We start from the raw sequence: 22,525 nt of genomic DNA, 5'->3' as shown, positions 1-22,525 counted from the left end.
TCTCCCTTCAGCCCGATGTGCTATTGCGTGCTGACAGCCAATAACATCTGACTGGCCGCTATTCTTCCCTTGATGCCCTTGCTCCGACCCCAGGCGAGAGAGGAGGCCCAACACGAAGCTTTGCCAGAAGCGTCAACATGCGCACGCACCCTTCTTCCTCGGTGCCATGCCGATCGGAGGAGGATGGAATCACCCTTGACCACTCACGTCCGTCCACGGGCTTGTGCCCTTTTTACTTAACTAGAAGCATGCGCTCCTCTCTCATGACTGATTATTGCTTTTTGTCGCTCGCTGTCTTGTCTCTCCACTCCCAACGGTGATATAAGAACTCCCTCACGCCGTCATTGACCTTTGTGAGAGGCTCCGACTACCTCCCGTGCGTCTATCCTTCGTATGACTTCCACTCTCCAAAAGGTCGTCGACACTTTCAAGATGGGTTCGCTTGACCAGGAAGAACAGCAATATCTGCAAGACGTAGAGGCTGTCAAGCAGTGGTGGAGTGACTCTCGATGGCGGTACACCAAGAGACCTTTTACCGCCGAGCAGATTGTACAGAAACGAGGCACCATCAAGATTCAATACCCAAGCAATGACCAGGCGAAGAAGCTATGGAAATTGGTCGAGAACCGATTCGCCGTGAGTCAAGACTATCAAAAACAGGGCTGTCCGCGCCAGTATACTAACATGGGGGCTTTTCTAGACTAAAACGGCGTCTGCTACATATGGCTGTCTTGAGCCCACCATGCTTACTCAAATGAACAAATATCTTGACACTGTATATGTTTCCGGCTGGCAATCCTCCTCCACCGCCTCCTCCACCGACGAGCCCGGTCCTGATTTGGCAGATTATCCCTCGACCACGGTGCCGAATAAGGTGCAGCACCTGTTCATGGCACAACTCTTCCACGATCGGAAACAAAGAGAAGAACGCCTGACAACGCCAAAGGACAAGCGAAGCTCATTGCCCCAGGTCGACTACCTGCGACCCATCATTGCCGATGCTGACACTGGTCACGGTGGTCTGACTGCCGTGATGAAGCTCACAAAAATGTTTGTTGAAAAGGGTGCGGCCGGCATTCACATTGAGGATCAAGCTCCGGGTACGAAAAAGTGTGGACATATGGCTGGAAAGGTGTTGGTGCCCGTATCCGAGCACATCAACCGTCTTGTGGCTATCCGAGCCCAAGCCGACATTATGGGTGTCGACCTGTTGGCGGTGGCCCGAACGGACTCGGAAGCTGCCACATTAATCACCACCACGATTGATCACAGAGATCACCCTTTCATCCTTGGCACAACCAATGCCAACCTACAGCCATTGAATGATCTGATGTTTGCCGCTGAACAGTCTGGCAAAAACGGAGAACAGCTGCAAGCGATTGAGGACTCTTGGACCGCACAGAGTGGACTTAAAGTCTTCGACGAAGCCGTCATTGAGGCTATAAACGCAGGTGTCCATGTCGACAAGGCAGCGTTGATTGCCAAATATAAGCAGGCCTCCAAGGGCAAGACCAACAGCGAATGCCGCGCTATTGCGAAGGGTCTTACTGGTGTTGATATCTACTGGGACTGGGATGCTGCCAGAACACGCGAGGGCTACTACCGGTTCCAGGGAGGATGCTCAGCCGCCATCAGCCGTGCCATTGCCTACGCTCCCTATGCCGACATGATCTGGATGGAGAGCAAGCTGCCCGATTATGCCCAAGCCAAGCAATTTGCGGATGGCGTGCATGCTGTCTGGCCTGAACAGAAGTGAGTACGATCGAAATTCCGTGATGAGCCGATACTAACATATCATGTTCTAGACTTTCCTACAACCTGTCACCTTCTTTCAACTGGAAGGCCGCCATGGCCGCCAAGGACCAAGAAACCTACATTCAACGCCTGGCGGAGATGGGCTACTGCTGGCAATTCATTACTCTCGCCGGTCTACATTCCACCGCGCTGATCTCGGACACTTTCGCCAAAGAGTTTGCCAAGCGTGGAATGCGCGCATATGGAGAGCTGATCCAGGAGCCGGAAATGGCCAACAAAGTTGATGTGGTGACGCACCAGAAGTGGAGTGGTGCCAATTACGTGGACAACCTACTTAAGATGGTCCAAGGTGGTGTAAGCAGCACGAGTGCTATGGGTAAAGGTGTGACGGAAGATCAGTTTCATTGACTTACTATATCTTACGGCATGAGGCAGAAGAGGTGGAAAAGGGAGAAGGAATATATTGTGCAATATGATACTCCCTAGGGAGTGAGATCTTGGTTCAGCTGAGAAGGATGAAAGTATGACCACCAATGTTGTATAGTTCGCATGAGGTATGTTTGGCATATATCGAAAAGCAATGACTCTGCCATTCAATCATACTGATATCCTATCCGTTAGAAGATACCACCCACGTGATGATAGGTACAGTAATAGTGTAACGTTATTCGCATTGGATACCCTGTTTGGTGATTTTTGCCAGTCACAAGACTCCCCAACTAGTTACGTAGGTGGTGTGTGTCCCTTATTAGTGCCTGAAACTCCAATCACCAATAGCCGTTGACCTCCAATTGTTGATGGGCGACCGTCTTGTCTATCACTGATCACTGGGCAGTGCGTTTTGGCCCAATCCCCTTGCAACCAAAGCCATTCCTGAATCCTCCCGCTTTCCGAAACCCACCAAGAAACCAAGCTACCGTGTGTCTCCCTCAACTGCCAAACAGTCAACTCAACCACGACCAGGCACACCTACGTACATCTGCACTTGTTGCTGCTTCTCCTGTCTTCATCTCGTATCCTCCCACAACCAACTCCCAACCTCAACGTGTGATATACCTCGTCGCACAGGCCATCTGTCGTCATTCTGTCTACTTTACTTCATTGTATCGACGTTAAATCCTTCTCAGTTCACTGCCGAACCTCGCTACCTCTCTATCTATCCGACTTTCCTTGTCAACGAGATTGGTTCCTCAGTTGGACGACACGACCATCTACCAGACTGCGCAATATCAGCGCATGTTTGACATTTGCGCCCATATACCGAATCAGCGATCGTCAAAAATTGACACATCCCTTCTTACCAGTACCTGCGAAAAGACATGAGTGTCCCGAAACTCCACGGATGATCAACTTCCTCGCAATCTCCCACTGACCTTCCACTCAACCCTACGGACCTTTGTGCTTCGGGTTGAACTTCAACTCACCAAAATCCTAAACATCTCACAAGGGCGGTCTCAGCATGTTACCCCCAGAATTCACACCCGACAAGAACAGTGCTGCTCCTAGTACAGAGTCCAAAGACTCAGCCTCCCCGCTACTAAAAGATCCATCCTTCTCACAAAGCACCCGGCAAGGGCTTGAGCCAGCAGGCGGAGATAGCTCCACCAAACCACGAAAGAGAGATTTCTGGAAATTGGGGAAGAAGCAAGAGGGAGACAAAGCCGACACAATGGCCACGACCCCGGGCACTTCGATTCCTCCAGCTTCCAGCGGAAATCCGGCAGTTGGGCTGCACCCAGCATCTCCTGCCCGATCACCCGATCTTGCGACCGGGTCAATATCACCGCACAGAGGGTCTCTGGCACAGGTGTTTCCTCCTGGATCGCCGGGATATGCAAGACAGAGTTCCTCCCCACGACCACAATCACCCGCGTCATCCATGATCTTTGAGCGCAATGTCCAAGAAGAAGTCGTACATCCCGAAACATCTCCGCATCTACCTTCTCACGTTATCATGGAGAATCACATTGCGCCAGCGTTAGACGCATCCGCGGAAGCAATCACAAACCAAAAGCTGAACCCAGACGAGGTTGAGATCGTGACACATGCAACACATCAACCAGCTGCAGTGACCATTACTGGATTGGGCGCGGATCATTCTTTGGCATCGTCAATGCAGGAAGACTCGTTCTCGCCGCCGCCGTCGGCCATCTCAGCCGCCTTTCGACAAGACGCCGATAACGCGTCTAATTATGGTTCTTTGGACAACACGGATGTGCGCCGATTGAGTTTTATCTCGTTCGCCGATGTTGTCCACGCCGAGCAGGAAATGGGGAGCGATGTTCGGCGCGATTCTGCCCACCTGTCTGGTCATCCGTCTCTCGTACCTCCTCGCTCACCTTCTCCTATCCGATCACCTACGTCTTCTGCAGCATTTGGAACATCTCCACCGACCAGTGTCAGTGCGTCAACCAAGGGGTACGAGACATCTCCCCATCGTGCTCCAAACCCAAGAGGAACCGGAAGTCCTCTACCAGGACAGAGTTCACCATTGGGCATCAACAGTGAGATCAATGTCGAAACAATGAGACAGGCATTGCGAAAGACGGGCAGTGGTGATCTGAGCCACTTCCGTAGTACACCGGGCAGTGCCGTTGGCAACGACGAGGGCACTGTACCCTCTTTCGAGCGACCCTTTAGATGAGATGATGACTATAATGAGGCAGATGTGGGATGAAATGGGATGAGACAGCATGATTTACGCGGGCGCATATCATGAAGGGTTCAGTTCTGCAAAGACGGCAGTGGTATTATAGGTCCATACGTCTTTCGTCTTCTTCACTGACCTGCTATATGAACGGCGATGTTTGTTTTGTGCATGAGGATTTCTAGATACCACTATTCCAGTGGAAGTGAGGATGGATAGCTGATCTATTCCGATATTCTGACCATTCACCCAGTATCCCGTTTCCTTTGAGGAGACCTAGTTCGTATTCGCTCGACATGCTAGTACGTGGTGCCATCTGACCATTTCTTTCTTTTCTCGTACTCACAAAAAGGAATGACAAGGCAGTCACTCCACTTCTCCCCTCTTTCACTCCTCCCTCCGCATTCTCCAGTGTCCCTCAAATCACTCACCACATCTGCCGAGGTCTGCCGGCCACTTGGCCTTCCCAATGCTCACAACGTCAAGTCTGCCTGCACAACACTATGCCGCGAAGCGTAAAGCCGGGCCCTTTGGCCTTTTCGTATTGCTATCTCTCCGTATTTCGTACGTGATGGTCGGTGCTCGGGGTGAAGGTTAAACTCAATCCGCTCCTCGTCTCTCTGGATATATTTCTTTTTGTTCACTTTCCCAGTACTATATTCGATATATCTGCTTCAAATTCCTCACAGAAGGGAAAGAAGTACCTCGATTCCATTGAAGGCGTTGAGTGGCTTCTTGTTAACGACGAGGTTCATACGTACAGCAAATATAAGAGGAACATTCTGGATACGAAGTGGCCGACGAAACAGGTCGTGATCGTTGGTCCTCGTGTCTACTACTCTCGCCTTTCCCGAACACGAGACACACCGCGTCACAAACATGGCCTCTCAATCCAAACTTCATATCCCTTCCGCCAATACGATCGTCCAAAACACTCTCTTGTCGCCATTCCTAACGGGCCCATTACTGCTGTACGTCCAGCGCAATCCGTCAATACTGGACAAGATTCCATGGTTCCCGAACCTGACCCTAACTCTGCCCTTCCGATTGCCATTCAACATACGTAACAGCATTACCCTTCGCGCCGACCCTCCACTCAAGACACTCAAGGTACTTTTCGGGATCGGGTTGGCGCTGTATGTCAATCGCTGGTTGAACAGGTTGGCCTTGAATTATTGGCACTTGACGAAACAGGGGGAGCCATGGGATTTTGATGGCGAGGGGAAAGAGGTCATTGTTATTACGGGCGGCTGTTCCGGGTTCGGCAAGGAGATGGTCAAGATGTTGGCCGCAAAGACTAGGGCGAAGATCGTGGTTTTGGACATTCAGGACTTACCGGAGGATATGAAGAGTAGTAAGTTTGCCTTTGACTCTGCATCTCCCCTGATTCTTGTTCTTTCTTCGCCAGACCTTGTCGTTCCTTCTCCTGCCGGCCATCCATCACAGTTGAGGCCTTATTAACGTGAAGCAAGTCCCTCGTCTAAGCTACCACAAGATCGACCTGTCAAACTACGACTCGATCCACTCGACAGTAACCGAACTCCTCCAGACAACCACGCCGACCGTGCTGATCAACAACGCGGGCATAGCCCAGGCGCATACCATCCTCAACACCTCAGACGCCTTTCTCGATAAGATCTTCCGCATCAATGTCCTCTCGCACTTTTCACTCCTGCGGCTGATCCTGCCAAAGATGCTCGCCGCGAAAAAGGGCCATATCGTCACACTCGCCAGCATGGCCAGTTACACGGGACAACCTAACCTCGGCGATTACTCCGCCAGTAAGGCGGCGGTGCTCGGTATGCACGAGAGTCTGGTCCAGGAGCTTGCTCACCGGTACGAGAATGGGCATTGTATCCAGGCTTCGATCGTGCATCCTATTTGGGCGAGGACTCCGCTTGTATCGTCCTGGGAATTTGAGCTTGATCGGTCCAAGCAGTTTGTGCTCACGGCTGACGAAGTGGCAGGGAGAGTGGTGGTGCAGGTGCTAGGTGGACGGAGTGGAAGCGTGTATGTGCCTGAGAAGATGATCCAGGGAACGTTCTTGCGATGTGTGCCGGATTGGATGGCTTTGGCGGTCAGAGGGAGTATCAATAAGGCGACGAAGATTACGGAGGCGGCATGAGAGTGGTGCCTGGAGGTGGATAGGTGGTAATGTAATGCTGATAACGGAGTCACCGCCATCTCTTAATGTTGGACCTAGTAGGGTCATGTGGTACTCACTTCCCGGATTGTCACTGGTGGGCGGTGATGTGGTGGGCAGTCATTTTAGGCGGTGACTGGAGCCAGTGAAGGGTACATGATCCCAGTCTGCGTTCTCCTTCTTGAGGTTTATCAACGGAGAATCTCTCCTTCTGCTTGGTTCAGGTTCTTCGACCGTTCACATCGCTTTCTTTCCGCACTCGAAGCCAGATAAAACCAGATCAAGTTCCAACTGCTCGGCCCTCAGTATGGCGGACTCCACGACTTCAGAAACAGCTGATGAGGTCGTGCAAGGCTACCTCAAGGTCATGAAACAGCACTATGTGGCGGTGTCACTTACTGTACTCAGAGACATTCCTCTCGATAGTCACAAATGGATTGTTGACAACTACGTCAGCAGAATCTTCCAGATTCGCATAGACCTGCAAAACCAGTATGACCATGAGCTTACCAACGAGGAAGAGGCGCAATACCTTAGAAGAAGTACAGCCACATCATGCGCAATAAGGGATCCTTTGATAGCCATGACCTTCAGGCTCTTACCGACGAACTTGTTGAGGAGGGCGTTCGACGCGACGAAGCCGCGAAAGCTGAGAAATCTGAAAAAGACTCGGTTAACAAATCGACTGGGAACAAGAACGGGTACCTCCGCGAGACATACAAGGTCACCGATGTTGGAGCTCTTGAGGCTGCAGAGAGAAGCTTCGCAGAGCTCAATTTCGATCCCTCCGAGCCAGTGATGGCTTTCGTTGGTAAGGTTTGCAAACTTCAAGAAGACATCAACGACGCGCAAGGCACCTGCTCGGACTTGACGGTCATGAACAAGATCACTCGAAACCTACCAACCGATCAGTACTCGGCCTTCCTCAATCGTGTTGAGATGTACAACAGTACGCCCCATTCCACGCCTATGTTGTTGAAACGACGAATATATGATCGCCCTTGTGTGCGCTGAGGGGCGCCCTCCAAAGCCGAAATCCAGCAAGAAGAGTAGGGAGCAAGCGAGATGCAATACTAAGCATTCCGGAAAACAGGGGCATACAGAGGTTGAGCGTGGGCTGCAGAACGAAGAATTGCAAGCAGGGAACGAGAACCATAGCGACAAGAAGAGCGAAGCAAAAGGCGACGAACACGAGAAGAAGGGCAAGGTCGACCGCGTAGAGATCCTAAGCCAGATTACCGACCTGCAGGAGCAGCTTGCTAAGTTGACACTGAAGTTGCTCTGACCTACCATGTACGTGGCGGACTCCTTCTCCCCGTTCTTTGACTGACCAACTCTTCACACAGTCGACTAGAACTCATGCTAGAATGTCATGGAGGATCAGGCGTCGGTAGCAAAGGGGTTTCAGGCGGTCAGGGGAAAGTTTCTTGTGACGATTGGCGTGCTTCGATGAATGACTTCAGGGGGGGGCAAACAATAATGTCATCCGGAACCGGACAGCATTGCAGTGTTTTGTACTATCAGCTTCTGACAACCGCATACCAAGACGATTCACGAAGACGATGATGGCTTTTCTATCTCTAACCTGAGCTGGCTTGCTCACTTCTTGACTCCGAGCTCCTCACATTATTATAGACGCGCCTGCAGGTGAGCTGATGTTTGCGGCTGCAGTCTGAACTCATCCAGCGAGACACTCGGATTCTTGCCCTGCAGCACTTCTGCCATGACGAAGCCAGTCGCCAAAGACAATGTAATCCCCCAAGGACCATGGCCACTAGCAACATACAGACCTCCGCCACCCTTGGTGACAATGTCCTCCACTCGAGATATGATGGGTTTGCCGCTCTCGGAGACAGGCCGGAAACAAAGGCCTTCTCTCACAATCTCGAGATCATCAACAGGCGACTGCGACAGTCCTTCCAACTTGCCGACTAACGTGACAGCCGTCCTTTTGAGGTCGTCCCTGAGGAATTTCTCCATGAGTTGCTTCGATTGACCTGCCAATTCGGGTAGACGATGGCTCTCGTTGTTGAGCCCTGCCACGTAAACTTCAGGCTTGCCCTCCCTCGTCTGCCTCGCCATGGCCTCCGGGGAATACTGCCAATTGCGTCCCGGAGGACAAAAGATCGAATGGCTGGTTTCCGCCTCATTGCCGGCTTCGTCGACTTCCAGGATTGGACGAGAATACCGCGGAGAGCGGACTGTTATGCTGTACCCTGGCAACGGTGTGATGCCTATGCTCATCTTCTTTCCAGTCAAGGTCTCAAAGACACGAGGAGTCCAACAGCCGGCCGAGATTACCACGTCTTTGCAATGAATAAGAGCTCTTCGGGTTTTGACACCGTCTGCAGCACGTTTCTCGACTCGCACCCCAACCACATTTCCCGCAGAGTCGTGTGAGAGACCAGTAATCTTGGTTGAGAGGTGTAGTTCGACACCGCGGTCCCTGCAGCGCTGCAACAGCCACTCACAAAGCTGTCGTGGCTCGACCTGCGCGCATCCCGAAGGACTAGAGATCTTCTCCAGGACTCCTCCAGTTGGTATGTTAGCCCACAAAGGAGACCCATCCGGTCGAAGCAGTGAGTCCCGATCGACGCGCTGTTGGCTCTTTGACTCTGGTTCTGGTTTCGCGAGCGAGGCATATTTGCGCGCCACTTCCGCTCGACTCGTACCATGCAACAACCAATCTTCCCCACGCACTTTCTGCCCAGTACTATTGTCTTCCATGACCAAGCTGTATCCAATACTGGGCGTATATCCCCATTGCTTACGTCCGTTCTGGGCATCTGCTAGGTCTCGATGCAGACGAAATGATAGCTCTGCAAGTGGTAGAACGGTATGGCTGAACCAGTCGCGAACGATGAACCCTCCAGAATACCCCGATGCAGACAGAAACAGTTCCTTCTCGGAGTCGAGGATGAAGATTTTCCTGCTTGGGTCGGTCAAGCTCACATAATACGCGATAGCGAGCCCAACGATACCACCGCCAACAACGACCAAGGACATCGTGATCGAAAAAAACAGCCTGTGAGGTGGACGAGTGTGCGGCTGGGATATCTACTCTGGAAGAAAGATCACACAACAGTCTGAGTTCTAAATTATACTTATCCCTCAATCGCCATCGAACTCCTGGGATTGCCGGGAGGCGTTGCGGCAACACTCGAGGCTGCCTTTCAGAAATCGTCGGCCAGGACAGCGGCCGGACATCGCGGCGTGGTGGAGTTTTTCCATTTTGCCATTACTTCCGAAATGCTGGGTCGCATTCAAGGTCGGATTGTGTCATGGACATTGCCTGGATGCATTGTTCGAAGCAGAGCTATTGCAATAATCTTCCACGAGTAGAGGCTGGCGGCTAAAGTGGATCTCTCATGCACGTCGGCTATGACCCGCCTCTAACAAGGACGGAGTTGGGAGACCGGCCCACAAGTGCTCGAGTGGATATGCGAATCTTGATCGTCCAAGATGTATCCGGCTTAGAGACGGGCACGGCAGTGCAATGCGATATCAGAATCGATCACGCTGATGGGCCTAGGTACTCTCGAGGCATTATCTGACAGCACCTTGATAAAGCGGTCCTGTCCTGCGCGAAGATACTGTCTACATCACTGGGAGGATGAGATCTCGACAGTCTACCTACTATCACCGCGATTTCCTCGAGATTGAAGAGATCCTACCTCGCCGTCCATGTTTCAATTTGGAGGAGTGGGCGGAGGGTTAACATCTGACAACAAGAATTCCTTAGGCAACACCCTCGGCAGCCATCTTCCCAAACCACTCCGACTTTGAAGCCTCGAAAACCTCATCGTCAGTGAGCACATCCCAGCCCACCAGCGCAAGTGCCTTCCCCACAGTCACCGCAATATCATGCGCCTCCCTGGTGCCAGCAGCGCTCGTAAAAGAGGCATGATGTGGCGAACTGCCTTCCGAAGCAGGGATCGTGAAAATGGGATGCAGGCCCGGCATAGCATAGCTGACGTTTCCTAGGACACGCGTTAGACAAGACGACACAGCGTTGAGCACTTGTTCAGTGTGGTATGGGGACTGCGGAAGACAGGTACTCACCGAAATCCGAGGAGGCGGATACTGGCGTCGGAATGCTCACGAGGACATTTCGTCCATATTCCGCCATCCTTGCCTGCCAGCGGCGACACAGGGCTTCGTTGATGACCATGTCTGCGTAGTGTGCTTCTCTGTTGCGTTTGTGTTAGCAAAAATTGTTCACCGCTGGGGAGGAAATCAAGCCGCCAGGTTTTCCGGAACGACTGCAGAGGATCATACCTCTCAATGGAAACTTCACAGCCCGTCGCGGATGCCCCAGCCTCGATGCAGGCAATCAATTTCTCGGATAACGCCTTGAGACTCTTGAGAGTCTCGCTTCTCGTGACAAATGTCGCCTTTGTTGCGGCTGCTATGATGTTCGCAGCTTTGGGAGACTCCGTGATAGCAGAGTGAATGCGGTCCGTGTCGAGGATCTGCTGACGAAGCAGGGAGACGTTGTTGTACGAGGCGACGAAGGCGTCAAGGGCGTTATGGCCATCCCACGGGTTGGCACCTGCATGGGCATTCTTCCCCTTGAACTCGCAGAAGAATTGCTCCCGGGCTACCATGCGGACGCCGCCAACGCCACCGTGACCTGCGCCAAAGTTCTTCATGTTATTCGTACCTCCGTGCCTGTACACCAGAAGCATTCTGTCAGCCTGCAATTCAACATCGACCAGCTAGATTGGACCAAAAGCTTGACCTACGCCATCAATGTAACATCCACACCGTTGTAGGCTCCTGCTTGGAGCAGCTTGATTTTGCCGCCACCGCTTTCCTCGGCTGGCGTGCCCAGTAATTGCGTCCGTCCGGGAATATTCTGCATTTTCAAGGTGTGTGAAAGTGCTAGAAATCCAGCCAGGCCACTGGTGGCGATCAGATTGTGTCCACAAGCATGGCCGATGTTGGGAAGAGCGTCATATTCGGCGTTGAAGCCTACGAGACGGCCTCCTTGTCCGCTTCTGGCTTCGAATGCCGTTGGGATGCCGTACGCGTGACGTGTGACGCTGAAGCCTTGCTTTTCGAGAAAGTCGCAGATCGTATCGTGGGCTTTGTGCTCCTGAAAGCCCAACTCAGGATTGGACCAGATCTGAAAGATTCACACGGACATTAGTCGTGCTTGTCTTCTCTAGCAGGGGTCTGTTTTCTCACTTGATGATTGACTTCCCATAACTCTTGTGTAAGCTTTTCCAGCGACTCGTCGACGAGATCTTTCAACTCCACCTTAGTCGGAACAGTCAATGTGGTAGTGGTTGTTGTTGTTGCCATTGTGTTGAGATGTGGTTGCGCGGAGACTCAATCGTTGAAGAAGTGCAAGAAGTCGGTGCACCTATCGGGGGTGTGTCGCAAGTATTCATGTTTTCTTTGCATGCGATGTCTATGATGTGCTAAGTATACTGGTTCTGGAGTATTTGCTTTCTTGTCTCGGCAGACACAGCTACTGTCGATGTGGGAGGTAGTTGCTTTCTTATCTCGGCAGATGCCATGGCTGCATCGACATAATTCTGCACGTTTCGAAGTAGCTGCCGAGATAAGCCAGCATCGATTCGCTACGTCAAGTCAAAAAAGGCCCGCAATCGTGAGTTGTGCGCCGAAAATGGTTAGGACCATGAGGTGGCGAGGCTGTGCGGCCCCTATTCCGTCTTGTCCCAACCCACTTTAGCCGATGCGACCAATCAGCAGCGCCGTCTGGTAGCCGACGTGCAGAGCCTTGCCGAGATATCAAAAGGACAATGACCCACTAGAATCAAGCCTGGGGAGAGCTACCTCGGTCTAGTTGATCAAGGAAGATGCCTCATCATCAGCAAAAGTCCAGAACACAATTCTTCCTCGAGTATATCCGAGATAAGGTCGATAGACAAAACGACACAGATGGTAACGGAAAGCAAGGAGCTGATGGAAGATAAATAGACAATCAAACCCACAGGATACTGACTGTTGGACTGGCTCAAGAGTTCCATCCGAGAAAATCATCACCTTTCGAGGAATCAAGAACAAACTTAACACTCACCGCGAATTGCTATAGCATCCCTCGGTTCACCTCCTTTCGCAGCCTGCAATGTCAACCGCCAACTCAAACATCATGGCGACCAAAGAAGACGTGATGCTCTCTGACTTCAAAGGCGACAACCAGTTGATGCCTACTCAGACGACTCAAGAAGGACATATATTGCCTGTGGCACCCGCAGAGTCAAAGCGTGTGTTGAGAAAGATTGATATGTGGTCAGTGATATTACCAAAACAAGGTCATCCAGATCTTGCAGGTTCAGTTGCTGATGATATCTTGGGTATAGCATGATCCCTCTGATGGGCTTCTGTTACATGCTGCAATACATGGACAAGTTGGCCCTCAGTTCCTCGACTCTTTTGGGATTGCTGGAGGATCTGGTAAGAAAAAATCACCTCATGCACCTCATTTTCCCCCCAAAATCTCATTCACTTGTTCATCCTCTTGCAGAGAATGAGGCGCTGACCAAGGATCCTGTCGCAGCATCTTACGGGACATCAATACTCCTGGTGTTCGGCTGTCTTCTACTTCGGCTACCTTGCATGGAGTTGGCCCAGTTCATATCTTGCCGTCCGATTGCCCATCGGGAAGTACTTGGCTGTTTCAGTGTATGTTGTCTTCACCAGAGTCTGGCGACCTTTCATGTTGATGGGCTGAATAGATTCCTGTGGGGTGGAATCCTGATGTGCCACGGTGCCTGCCAGAACTTTGCAGGGCTGATGGCTGCACGGTTCTTTCTCGGTGTCGGAGAGGCGGCCATCGCCCCTGGCTTCGCCTTGATCACGGGCATGTTCTACACCCGTAAAGAACAGCCATTGAGACAGGGTGCTTGGTGGGTAGGCAATGCCATCGCCAACGTCATCGGTGGTGTTGTCGCGCACGGGATCGGCCAGATCACGACATCGCCTATCCAGCAGTGGCGGTTGCTTTTCCTGATCCTGGGAGCCGTTACTTCAGCCTATGCTTTCGTTCTATACCTTTTTCTTCCAGATTCACCTACCAAAGCCGCCTTTCTGGATGAAAAGCAACGCCAAGTGGCATTGCAGCGTACCATTGAGAACAAGACGGGTCTTCTGGACAACGATACCTTTGTGGCAACCCAGATCGTCGATGCCTTGTGCGATCCGCAGTTATGGCTTCTGGTCCTATACACCGTCTCAGTCAATCTGGCAAATGGCGGCTTGACAAGTGTAAGTTGATATCTTTGTTGCCCTACCCATTTCTTTGCCCTTTCAAACCTGTACCGATCTCGGAAGTGTACGCTGACAGGAGGATCTTTTTCGTCATCCAGTTCAGCTCCATCGTCATCGCAGGGTTTGGGTTTACGGATCTCAAAGCCCTCCTGATTCAGATGCCCGTGGGTGCATCTCAACTCGTCTTCCTCATCCTGACTTCGGGCCTGGCTTCCATCATCCCGTCATCCCGACTTGGGCTCATGATCTTCAACACGATCACTGCGATGGTGGGCATGATCATGGTGTACGAGTTGGAAGGTCGCGCCGGCCGTATGGCTGGGCTGTGCCTGGCCGCCGTCTTTGCTTGCAACATTCCCCTATCTTTGAGTTTGATCAGCTCTAACGTCGGCGGCTTCACCAAGCGATCCGTCGCCAGTGCAACTCTGTTTGTCGCTTATTGTGTCGGCAACATTATTGGCCCGCAATTCTTCCTAGCCAGCCAGAAACCAAGGTATCAAGTACGTCACCTCTCCTTTCCTGATGCGTCCTACGCTGCAAAGCTGCGTCCATACAAGTTGAATGGAGCATCACAAGGCTGACATGTGTCTGGCGGTTTAGACTGGTCTCAAAGCCTCTCTTTCCGGGCTGGCTTTAGGAGCTGCATTTCTTGTCTGTCTTCTGGTATACTACATCTGGGAAAATCGACGGAGAGATAGGCTCCATGGTCCAAGCCGAAGGATGAGTCTGGACGAAGAGTTGCGAGAAGATCTCTCGGGCAAGACGGATCGTGAGCTGATCGATTTCCGCTATGTGATCTGAGTCTGCGTTTGCGAGGCCAAGTCAAAACCGAAGATAGGCGTGTCAAGCCAGCCGAGGTCTGAAGGGTGCTCAGACCCTTGTACTGTCTCTAATTGTGCATGGTCGATCGATCCTGCCTGACCCTGGATTTGATTGCTGCCATGTACCGTGTGGTTCGGGAAGCCTTTCAGTAGAGGGATGTAGATGACTTTCCGTCGTATATGGCCGCTTGGTCCAAGATCGATACATGTTTAATGAGGCTAGTCTTTGTCAGCCGACCGAGTAAGCTGATGCAATCGGGCCGGATATGTCGAAAGCATTTGACCAGTTCTTAGCGAAATCTATACTTGCAGACATGGGCATGGCCAATTCATGATTCTGCCCTCCCTCGAGTAATCGTGGTGGCAGACCTCCCGGGTCAGGGAAAAGAGCCTGAGCGCGCAGAAGATGGCTGCGGATCCATTCACGATGAATGGCGTCTTTGGTCGTGAGTAATGCCACTGACAGTGGCCCGGTGTACCTGTAGACGAGGGACGGATCCTCAGCCAATGACTTGTGTGCGATGTCCAGAAGGTCAGCCAAAGTAGCGTCGAGCAGGCCAGCCGTAGAAGCAGACAAACCACCACTATCTGGATCAGTGAACACTTCTTCTCGAACAGTGTCGTCCAGATGTCTTCTGCCAGCGAGGATGTCTGAGAAGTACGGTCGGCGACGGGAAAAGGGCTCGATGAGGCAGCAATAAAGTACTTTGACGGCATGATACTCAAGGACCGCGTGAAAGATACTGAAAATAACCCGTCGGCCGCCGGAACTCTGGATCACCCGTGCCATGGCGATCAGGTCGCAGAATTCCTGGTAGAATTGACATGAGTATACCTGCAGAAGAAACGAGGACATTTGGGAACCGCCTGTAATCTGCGAATAAACATACCTGACCCACGCTTTGAATCTGGTCTCCCAGTAGTCTCAGCATTCTCCGGTCGATCGATGTTTCCGCTGAAGTCATTCCGAACCTCAGGACGTCGAGCTTGATCTTTGAGCTTCTATGAAGCAGGCTGAGGGCTCGGTAGTTCTCTATGTCGTCCATAAACTCCTGGACTGGATATGTGGACCCGTAGATCTTGGGTAGGCACACTCTCGCATCTTCAAATAAGCGGTCGGCCGAAATTGAGGAGCCCGCTGGCGCGGATTGCATATCACGGGATAATTGCCCTGCATGAGCATTTCTCGGGATGAGATTGGTATCATGAAAGCTAGAGAAGGAACATAAGTCAAAATGCCGGTAGAAGAAAAGAGCAGGAGGGCACGAACAATAGAAACAGCAGGAGCTGCTGTGAGGCGGGCGGCAGTTGCGGCTCCAGCCCGGTAGCGCCATTGCTACCGAAAGCTTTGGACAAGAAGGAGCGTATCCCATTGAGGTGCACATGCGACACCGAGTATAGATCTGTATGAGAACTTTCAAAAGCCAAGATCAAAAACCAGGTGGCAAACAAGGCATCCAGGTCCGCAGGGCTTCGGTCGTCTCTGGCTGCTCTATCAATGATCGAAGAAAGGTCCTTGAGCGCGAGACGGTACTGCGTCATGCCTAATTGTCGGAGCCTTCGGGTTCTCGCAAGCGTTTCGTTGTCTTCGGGCTGGAGACACACCCTTTCTGTTGACGCCACCGCAATAAAGGCTCGCATGACTCCAGGTTCCCAGGTGGCAATATTCGAATGGATGTAGGCGAGCATACTCCACGTCCACGGCTTTCCGAAGTTACGTACTAGTACTGAGCTGGGCATGTAGTTGAAGCATTCCCAAGCTTGCTGATCCAGAACCAAGGAGTTGCTCAAGGGCAGGTGGCTCGTAGATAATGTTGGCCGAAGTGGTGTCGTTACCGGACTGTTTCGGCCAAGTTGAGCCAGCCATTGTGCTATGCCATCAACAGTGGGTGATAGGCTGGATGCCGTTGTCGATCGTTCGCCTGCTCTCGCTGACACGTCCATGACTTGATTGATGTTGGTGACATCTTCTTCGATGAGCGAACTGTCTCTGGTCGTCAACTGCACGGATGCCGGGCGAATGCGTTTGGGTTGATCCCATTCGCACTTGATCTTTATTTTGGCACATCTCGCGCAAAGGGGTCGCCGTTCGTCGCATTTGACCTTGCGCGTGCGACATGTCATGCAGCCATGCCGGGAGCGAGGTCCATTGCGACCGAATCGTGGCGTGATTGATGATTCGCCTGGGGATTCGTGATGCTCCATCTGTCAGGGAAGACCGTAGGCAGGTCTCGCGGATGAATGATTGATATCTTCACCATATCGATGGGAAAAACGCGAGGATGGCAATAGCAAGTCAAGACTGACGAGGCCCCTTGCTACATTGTCTTTGGGAAGTTCTCGGTGGCTGAAGCTCAATCTCGGCGTGGCGCGGGGTACTGGAAATGGGATTGAGTCCTAGATAAGGAAATACGATATGTGATATAGTGATAACAATGACATTACCCCAGGCTTTCCTCTACCTCCAAGCACCCTAAGCGGGCCCTTTAGGCACCATGAGAGTCAGCCATGACCCCTATTTCTCCGCCCTCTTCAAAAACTCCTTGATAACATTCCCCGTCAACTGGGCCACATTGTTCTTATAATCGTCCCAGCCCAGCGAGCAATACCAATTGATACTGCCCACACTGAACACTGCACCACCAGCATTGGTCTCATAGTAGAAAATATCTGATCGAATCTCGTTCGTCTGCGTGCCCAGAGTATTCAAGATCGGGAACCCAACGATCTCAGGGGCCACACCGAAGTCATCTGGATGCCCTGTACTCGTCGCCACGACAATACCATTCTCGGGACTTCCACTCGCCAAATCAAAGCTGTCAATCTCGTCGCCGCTCGCGCCGCCACCCAGGCCAAACTCGCCGATCAGATCACCGGCCGGAATATCCTTGAACATCCAAGCCAGGGCAGAGTCTGAGGCAGCCTCGGTGCGCTTATACGGCACACCCGGACCGGTACCCTCGCCGTTGAACGCAACACCGAACAGGCCGTGCGACGAGCGGCCACGCGTGCGCCATAGGCCGCCCTGTGTGCCGTTGAGACTCAAAAATCGCTCGCCACCGGGGAGTGTGTAACTGCGCACGCCCTGATCGCCTCTGCGGACTTCGAGACGCCACGGCCGCGCCGAGTCGAGTGCTGACACCCAGTAGAACCCGTTGCCGCCGAGGTACATCAAATTGCCGCCGCGACGGGCATAGTGCTCGTAGGCATTGTACGATTCGAGCGTGGGATACTCGGGATGACAGCCTGTCATGACCGTGTTGTATGGCGCGAGGACCTTCGCGCCGTGCAGGTGGAGGTCATGGTCGTTCAGCACGTCGTAGGGGATTCCCTCGCGCTCGAGGTATCCGATCATCATGGACTCGGCGCTGAGTTCGCGTGGCCGACTGAATGCCCACATCACGTAGTTGGGCCGCAGATTGAGGATGGGTCGCTTCGCCGACGAGAAGACTACACCGGAGTCGTCGTTGTGCACGTCGTAGTTGGACAAGCCTATGTCGGAACGTCTCCCGAGCTTGTAAAAGTCCTCGGTGCGGAGTGTTGTGTTGATGTCAAAACCTGGCCCGACTTCGACGGAAGACGGGCGGTCCAGGTCCCAGAGATGCTCATTCGCATACGCAAGGTACGTGAATGTCGAGAGGACAAGGGCCACTTTAGCCCCGACTTTCGCGGTCGTCGCTGGCGTTGGCCGCACCATGAATGTCACCATGTCGGCGGCCTTGCCGTTAGTGGACGTCACTTCGACTGAGTAAATGCCTGACCTTGCGTCTTCGGGTAGTGTGATGGTGAAGTCGGTGTCCCAAGCTGCGTCGTCGAGGTCATCTTCGTGGAAGTGGATCGCCCCATAGCCGTATTTGGCTTTGGTCCAGTCGACTTCGCTGCCGTCCCAATCAAAACCGGGGACCGCTCTGGTTGGAGCGTTGACGAGCATGCCATTGTGTCCCGCTCCCGAGGCATCGATGATGGTGTCCTCGGAAATGTTGCGGGCGAATTCATACTTGACTAGGATCTCGCCTTTGGGACCAAGGGACTTGATCTGCGGATTGTCGATGCGGCCATTGAAGAAGTTGGTGACTCGGGAGAATGCTGCAGTGGGAGATTCGGCGTTGCTGCCCGCAAATAAGAGGACGTCGCTGGCAGAAAGATTGACCTTGTCACTGAGCTTCTCCTGGATATTAACAGCTGCAGCGGCCTTCTCTGCAATGTAGGCGAGTGGTTGCAGTGAGAGAGCGACATCGTCATCTTTGAGAGTGAGCTTCAAGCTGACCCATCGTCTGCGGGCTGGTTTGAACCCCGTTTCAATCACTTTGACTTCCTTTCCCGTGCCGACCCATAGCGCAACAGCTCCCTCGGCGGTGATTAAGACAGCGAAACCGCTCTTCTGCTCCACGTCAAGGGTGGAGATGATTGCTTGCAAGTGTTTGGCCAGGGGCAGGTGTGGTTGGAAGTATAAAGACACCTCCAGACCATCCTTCGACAATGCTGCTCCCCATTCTTCGGTCCGGGCATATGAGCCTGGCCGTGCGAGCTGGAACCTACCCTTTGCGGTGCCTGAGGGAATTGCCTTGATCTCCTCGAGCTCTTGCTTCGGAGAGTGCTCGAGGTCGACACCTTGTATCACTCGCACTGTCCGATGTTTGTACTCGGGCTCAGTGCATGAAATCTGATTGATATTAGTCTTGTCGGCGACTCTTTGCTGGTGGCGAGATAGTGGACTCGTCGACCACCTTGCCGACTATCTGGTAAGACTCACCTTGATAGCGACCGTATCGCCTGGAGAGGCAATCCATGGTTCAGCATAACCGGTGATCTCGGCAGGATAGTCTGCTGGAGGAGTGTCAATTGTCGTCATGTTGTCGCTTTTACTATGTTCTGGTCATTGAGTAACGGCTCCGATGACATATTCGGTTCTAGAAGTCATGCTTCCAAGTCAATGCGGTCTATGGCGTGGATGCCAATGAAGTGAGCGTGTTTTATCAGCGTACGGATATGGGCGCATCCCCTGATCTGTCTGATAGACCAGGCGCTTGGCTATCTAACAAGCTGCATCGTCTCGCCTACTCTTTCGGGTATAGGCTTGGCCGCTATCCAATACTGAAGGGCGTCGTGTGGATAGCCAATGGTAAAGCTGTTAATTAAACAAGCAATGAAGATGTATATTCGAGCGATATCTGCCCGCCCTGACTACGCAGCAATCATGCGATTCAAGCTCTTATCAAGGATGCTGTCTCTTCGATAGGGCTCGAGCCGAGATCCGAGAAAAGTGGGACATCTGACTTGAAGAGGCAATCGAGTCTAAATGGAGGTGTCTAAGTACGCAGTAGGGTTCTGGATTCCTTTTACTGTCCCATCCTAGATCACCGCTGTGTAGTATGTATGCTAGAAAGCTGTCAGCCACATCAATAAGTATGCGTAGTCTGCGCATAGGGGTGAATGTTGCCTGGTACCATCCGGACTGAACCGAGGTAGATATGCCTCCTGTCAGTCCGCGTGAAGCGCTTCTGGAGGTCATCTTCGGGGTGTGGCCGGTGAAAGGCTAATGGGGTATAGACAGGTCACTGGTACAAGAATACTGGCTTTGCCCGTAAGTGGCAGGAAGTTCGGCAATACTGATACAGTGCCGCCACAACTCTCATGCCTCTTCGGGTAACTCAATGCACGTTTTACCGTCGTGCAGAATGATCGGCACAGTGTATGCCACATTCAATGTTTTGATAACGCTAGCGGTAGCCTTGCGGAGTCCGCCATGCGTCTCATCATCCTGGTTTGGTACTTTGCAGGAGCAAACTCCAAGCCTCATTGGCTTTCGCACTTGATCGGCGTCCTGATAGACACTGAATGGTGGTGAATGACAAGACCTTTAGTCCTGCTGTACGCGATAACGCCGCAAGTGGTATGCCGGTATCTGCGCCCATAATGGAAAGAGAGACTGTAGGTCGATATCTCTCGAGAGGCTGTCGCCACGATACTATTAAATGCTTGTGATCGCCAGAAATTGCGGATTGTCAGTTGAACAGACCACCCCTCCAAAGTACGTTGATCGCAACCCGTTCTTGGATCAGTCGGAGCAATCATGGCACACGCAGAGAGGGACGTCGTCCCTGGCACCATTCATCTTGTCGACATCCAGAAGGATCACACCAAGAAACATGATATCGTGCTGAACCCCAAGCCTAGTGCGGACCCGGAAGATCCGTTGAACTGGTCCAAAAAGCGGAAGTGGTGGGCAATCAGCCAGGCATATATCTATATCTTGGGAATTGGAATGAGCACCACGGTGCAATATTCGATCTTGACCAATATTGGCGAAGCGACCAACATCTCAATTGCCGACATCAACACCGGCACCGGCTTGGTAAGTGGTTTGCTACCCAGTTACTGACCGTTGTGCTCACGTAACTCCAGCAATTCTTGTTTGCTGGTTGGGGGTGTTTGCTCTGGCAACCGATCGCACTTACCTATGGCCGTCGAGGAGTATATATCCTCAGCAGCTTGTTGGCCATTGGACCCATGGTGTGGACAGTGTATACGTCCTCTCGAGGCGTATGGTGGGCCCACCGAAGCTTGCTCGGCCTCATCGTGGCTCCTGTTGAGTCTCTGGGTGAAATCTCCGTGTCTGATCTGTTCTTCGCCCACGAGCGCGGCAACTATATGGGTATTTATACCTTGCTCGTGTTTGGCTCCAACGCGTTGGCACCGTTTTTGGCCGGTTTCGTCACCCAAAGCATGGGATGGGAGGCTGCAATCTGGTTCGGCACCATCATTCTCGGCGTCTGCTTGATCATCAACTTCTTCTGTTTGGAAGAAACTATGTATTTCCGTCAGACGATCGAGGGTATCGACGAGGGTGCCGCGGAGGTGGTCACTGGCGTGGACACCCTAGGAGAAAAACACGAGAAGACCGATACTGTCGCCAAGAATGAACCTTTACAGACTCCAGCATCGCCGGTTGCTACGCGCGGGCAACACTGGGTTCAGCCACGAACATATCTGCAAGGTTTGGCGCTTTTCAGAAGGATGGAAGGGCGTCCCTCGGTCAGACAGATGTTCATCATGATGGGTCGACCTCTGTGGATGTTTTTCTATTTTCCCAACGTGATCTGGTCCGGCTTCCTGTACGGCGCTTCCCTGTCCTGGTACAATGTGCAAAACGCGACGTTGGCTCTGATCCTGGGTGCTGCTCCGTATAACTTCGGATCAAGCATGGTCGGCACCGCGTATCTGTCACCACTGGTGAGTCTCATCCCTCTACGTTGCTGTTTTCAGCACGGCCAATGCCAGGAATATGAATTCATGCTCCGAGAAAATATAGCTGACTTTGTTGATTCCTAGATTGGGTGCTGCCTAGCTTGGTGGTGGGCAGGGTGGGCCGGCGACGAGATCGCAATCAGGCTTGCCAGGCGCAATGGAGGCATTCGCGAACCCGAACAACGACTTTGGCTCCTGGCATTCTCTGGTACCATCGCAACAGCAGGATTGATCCTCTGGGGTGTGGGTGCCGCCCATCACGTCCAGTTCATGGGTCCGATCATTGGACTGGGAATGACCAGCTTTGGAATTGTGTCCGGTGGAAGCACATCACTTGCATACGATGTAGACTGCTTCAAGGAGATTGCTGGAGAGTCAATAGTCTTGGTTATTGTTATTCGCAACACGGTAAGTCCTCCGCACATCGAGACGCAGGTATTCAAGACTGACCTTTTGATAGATGGGCTTCGGGATGAGTTATGGTATTACTCCATGGCTGGACAATACTGGAACTGTCAAATGCTTTGTTGCAGTAGCATTCCTCTGCCTCGCGTGCAATCTCAGCTTTTTGATCATGACTTTCTGGGGCAAGAAGTTCCGAAAAATGTCTGCAAACAAATACTGGCAGTGCGTGGATACGTTGGTCATTCACTAGGATGCTCGACTGCGTTG

General features: G+C 52.3%; 10 protein-coding genes across 10 annotated transcripts; 6 read left to right on the top strand and 4 right to left on the bottom strand.

Annotated features, from left to right (window-relative positions):
* Positions 1-432: 432 nt before the first annotated feature.
* Positions 433-2,163, top strand: EDD37DRAFT_569185 (isocitrate lyase; the record flags this gene model as incomplete). Its single annotated transcript, XM_062814212.1, has 3 exons — positions 433-636; positions 701-1,752; positions 1,806-2,163. The coding sequence occupies 3 exons, from the start codon at positions 433-435 to the stop codon at positions 2,161-2,163; spliced, it is 1,614 nt and encodes a 537-aa protein (XP_062666597.1).
* Positions 2,164-3,214: 1,051 nt separating this feature from the next.
* EDD37DRAFT_612917 (uncharacterized protein) lies at positions 3,215-4,399 on the top strand (the record flags this gene model as incomplete). Its single annotated transcript, XM_062815405.1, has 1 exon — positions 3,215-4,399. One exon carries the CDS (start codon positions 3,215-3,217, stop codon positions 4,397-4,399), a length of 1,185 nt encoding a protein of 394 aa, XP_062666596.1.
* A 702-nt stretch (positions 4,400-5,101) lies between these two features.
* Positions 5,102-6,996, top strand: EDD37DRAFT_167153 (short chain dehydrogenase/reductase). Its single transcript, XM_062809814.1, has 2 exons — positions 5,102-5,756; positions 5,875-6,996. The coding sequence occupies exons 1-2, from the start codon at positions 5,282-5,284 to the stop codon at positions 6,525-6,527; spliced, it is 1,128 nt and encodes a 375-aa protein (XP_062666595.1). The 5' UTR covers positions 5,102-5,281; the 3' UTR covers positions 6,528-6,996.
* Positions 6,853-7,830, top strand: EDD37DRAFT_653763 (uncharacterized protein; the record flags this gene model as incomplete). Its single annotated transcript, XM_062818611.1, has 3 exons — positions 6,853-7,037; positions 7,094-7,550; positions 7,639-7,830. The coding sequence occupies 3 exons, from the start codon at positions 6,853-6,855 to the stop codon at positions 7,828-7,830; spliced, it is 834 nt and encodes a 277-aa protein (XP_062666594.1).
* Positions 7,831-8,006: 176 nt separating this feature from the next.
* EDD37DRAFT_165757 (FAD dependent oxidoreductase) lies at positions 8,007-9,989 on the bottom strand. Its single transcript, XM_062809809.1, has one exon. It carries the CDS (start codon positions 9,549-9,551, stop codon positions 8,175-8,177), a length of 1,377 nt encoding a protein of 458 aa, XP_062666593.1. The 5' UTR covers positions 9,552-9,989; the 3' UTR covers positions 8,007-8,174.
* Positions 9,990-10,283: 294 nt separating this feature from the next.
* EDD37DRAFT_653761 (amidohydrolase) lies at positions 10,284-11,852 on the bottom strand (the record flags this gene model as incomplete). Its single annotated transcript, XM_062818610.1, has 5 exons — positions 10,284-10,525; positions 10,608-10,735; positions 10,824-11,216; positions 11,291-11,673; positions 11,736-11,852. The coding sequence occupies 5 exons, from the start codon at positions 11,850-11,852 to the stop codon at positions 10,284-10,286; spliced, it is 1,263 nt and encodes a 420-aa protein (XP_062666592.1).
* Positions 11,853-12,666: 814 nt separating this feature from the next.
* Positions 12,667-15,036, top strand: EDD37DRAFT_674289 (MFS transporter; the record flags this gene model as incomplete). The annotated part of the gene is made up of 6 exons (XM_062819505.1): positions 12,667-12,806; positions 12,878-12,971; positions 13,075-13,199; positions 13,253-13,781; positions 13,883-14,284; positions 14,385-15,036. 6 exons carry the CDS (start codon positions 12,667-12,669, stop codon positions 14,583-14,585), a joined length of 1,491 nt encoding a protein of 496 aa, XP_062666591.1. The 3' UTR covers positions 14,586-15,036.
* On the bottom strand, positions 14,600-16,994 carry EDD37DRAFT_165553 (uncharacterized protein). The gene is made up of 3 exons (XM_062809808.1): positions 15,876-16,994; positions 15,496-15,817; positions 14,600-15,416 (listed from the first exon to the last, which is right to left on the bottom strand). The coding sequence occupies exons 1-3, from the start codon at positions 16,808-16,810 to the stop codon at positions 14,835-14,837; spliced, it is 1,839 nt and encodes a 612-aa protein (XP_062666590.1). The 5' UTR covers positions 16,811-16,994; the 3' UTR covers positions 14,600-14,834.
* A 29-nt stretch (positions 16,995-17,023) lies between these two features.
* EDD37DRAFT_165541 (uncharacterized protein) lies at positions 17,024-19,774 on the bottom strand. Its single transcript, XM_062809807.1, has 2 exons — positions 19,359-19,774; positions 17,024-19,268 (listed from the first exon to the last, which is right to left on the bottom strand). Exons 1-2 carry the CDS (start codon positions 19,455-19,457, stop codon positions 17,121-17,123), a joined length of 2,247 nt encoding a protein of 748 aa, XP_062666589.1. The 5' UTR covers positions 19,458-19,774; the 3' UTR covers positions 17,024-17,120.
* Positions 19,775-20,364: 590 nt separating this feature from the next.
* EDD37DRAFT_688466 (major facilitator superfamily protein) lies at positions 20,365-22,508 on the top strand (the record flags this gene model as incomplete). Its single annotated transcript, XM_062819958.1, has 4 exons — positions 20,365-20,960; positions 21,011-21,838; positions 21,938-22,261; positions 22,314-22,508. Exons 1-4 carry the CDS (start codon positions 20,679-20,681, stop codon positions 22,506-22,508), a joined length of 1,629 nt encoding a protein of 542 aa, XP_062666588.1. The 5' UTR covers positions 20,365-20,678.
* Between the last annotated feature and the right edge of the window lie 17 nt (positions 22,509-22,525).

Source organism: Exophiala viscosa (assembly GCF_022695815.1).
Source record: "Exophiala viscosa unplaced genomic scaffold EDD37scaffold_12, whole genome shotgun sequence".
Taxonomy (NCBI): Eukaryota; Fungi; Ascomycota; class Eurotiomycetes; order Chaetothyriales; family Herpotrichiellaceae; genus Exophiala; species Exophiala viscosa.
The sequence above is the reverse complement of the archived record's forward strand: the minus strand, read 5'-3'. Positions and strand labels throughout refer to the sequence as shown.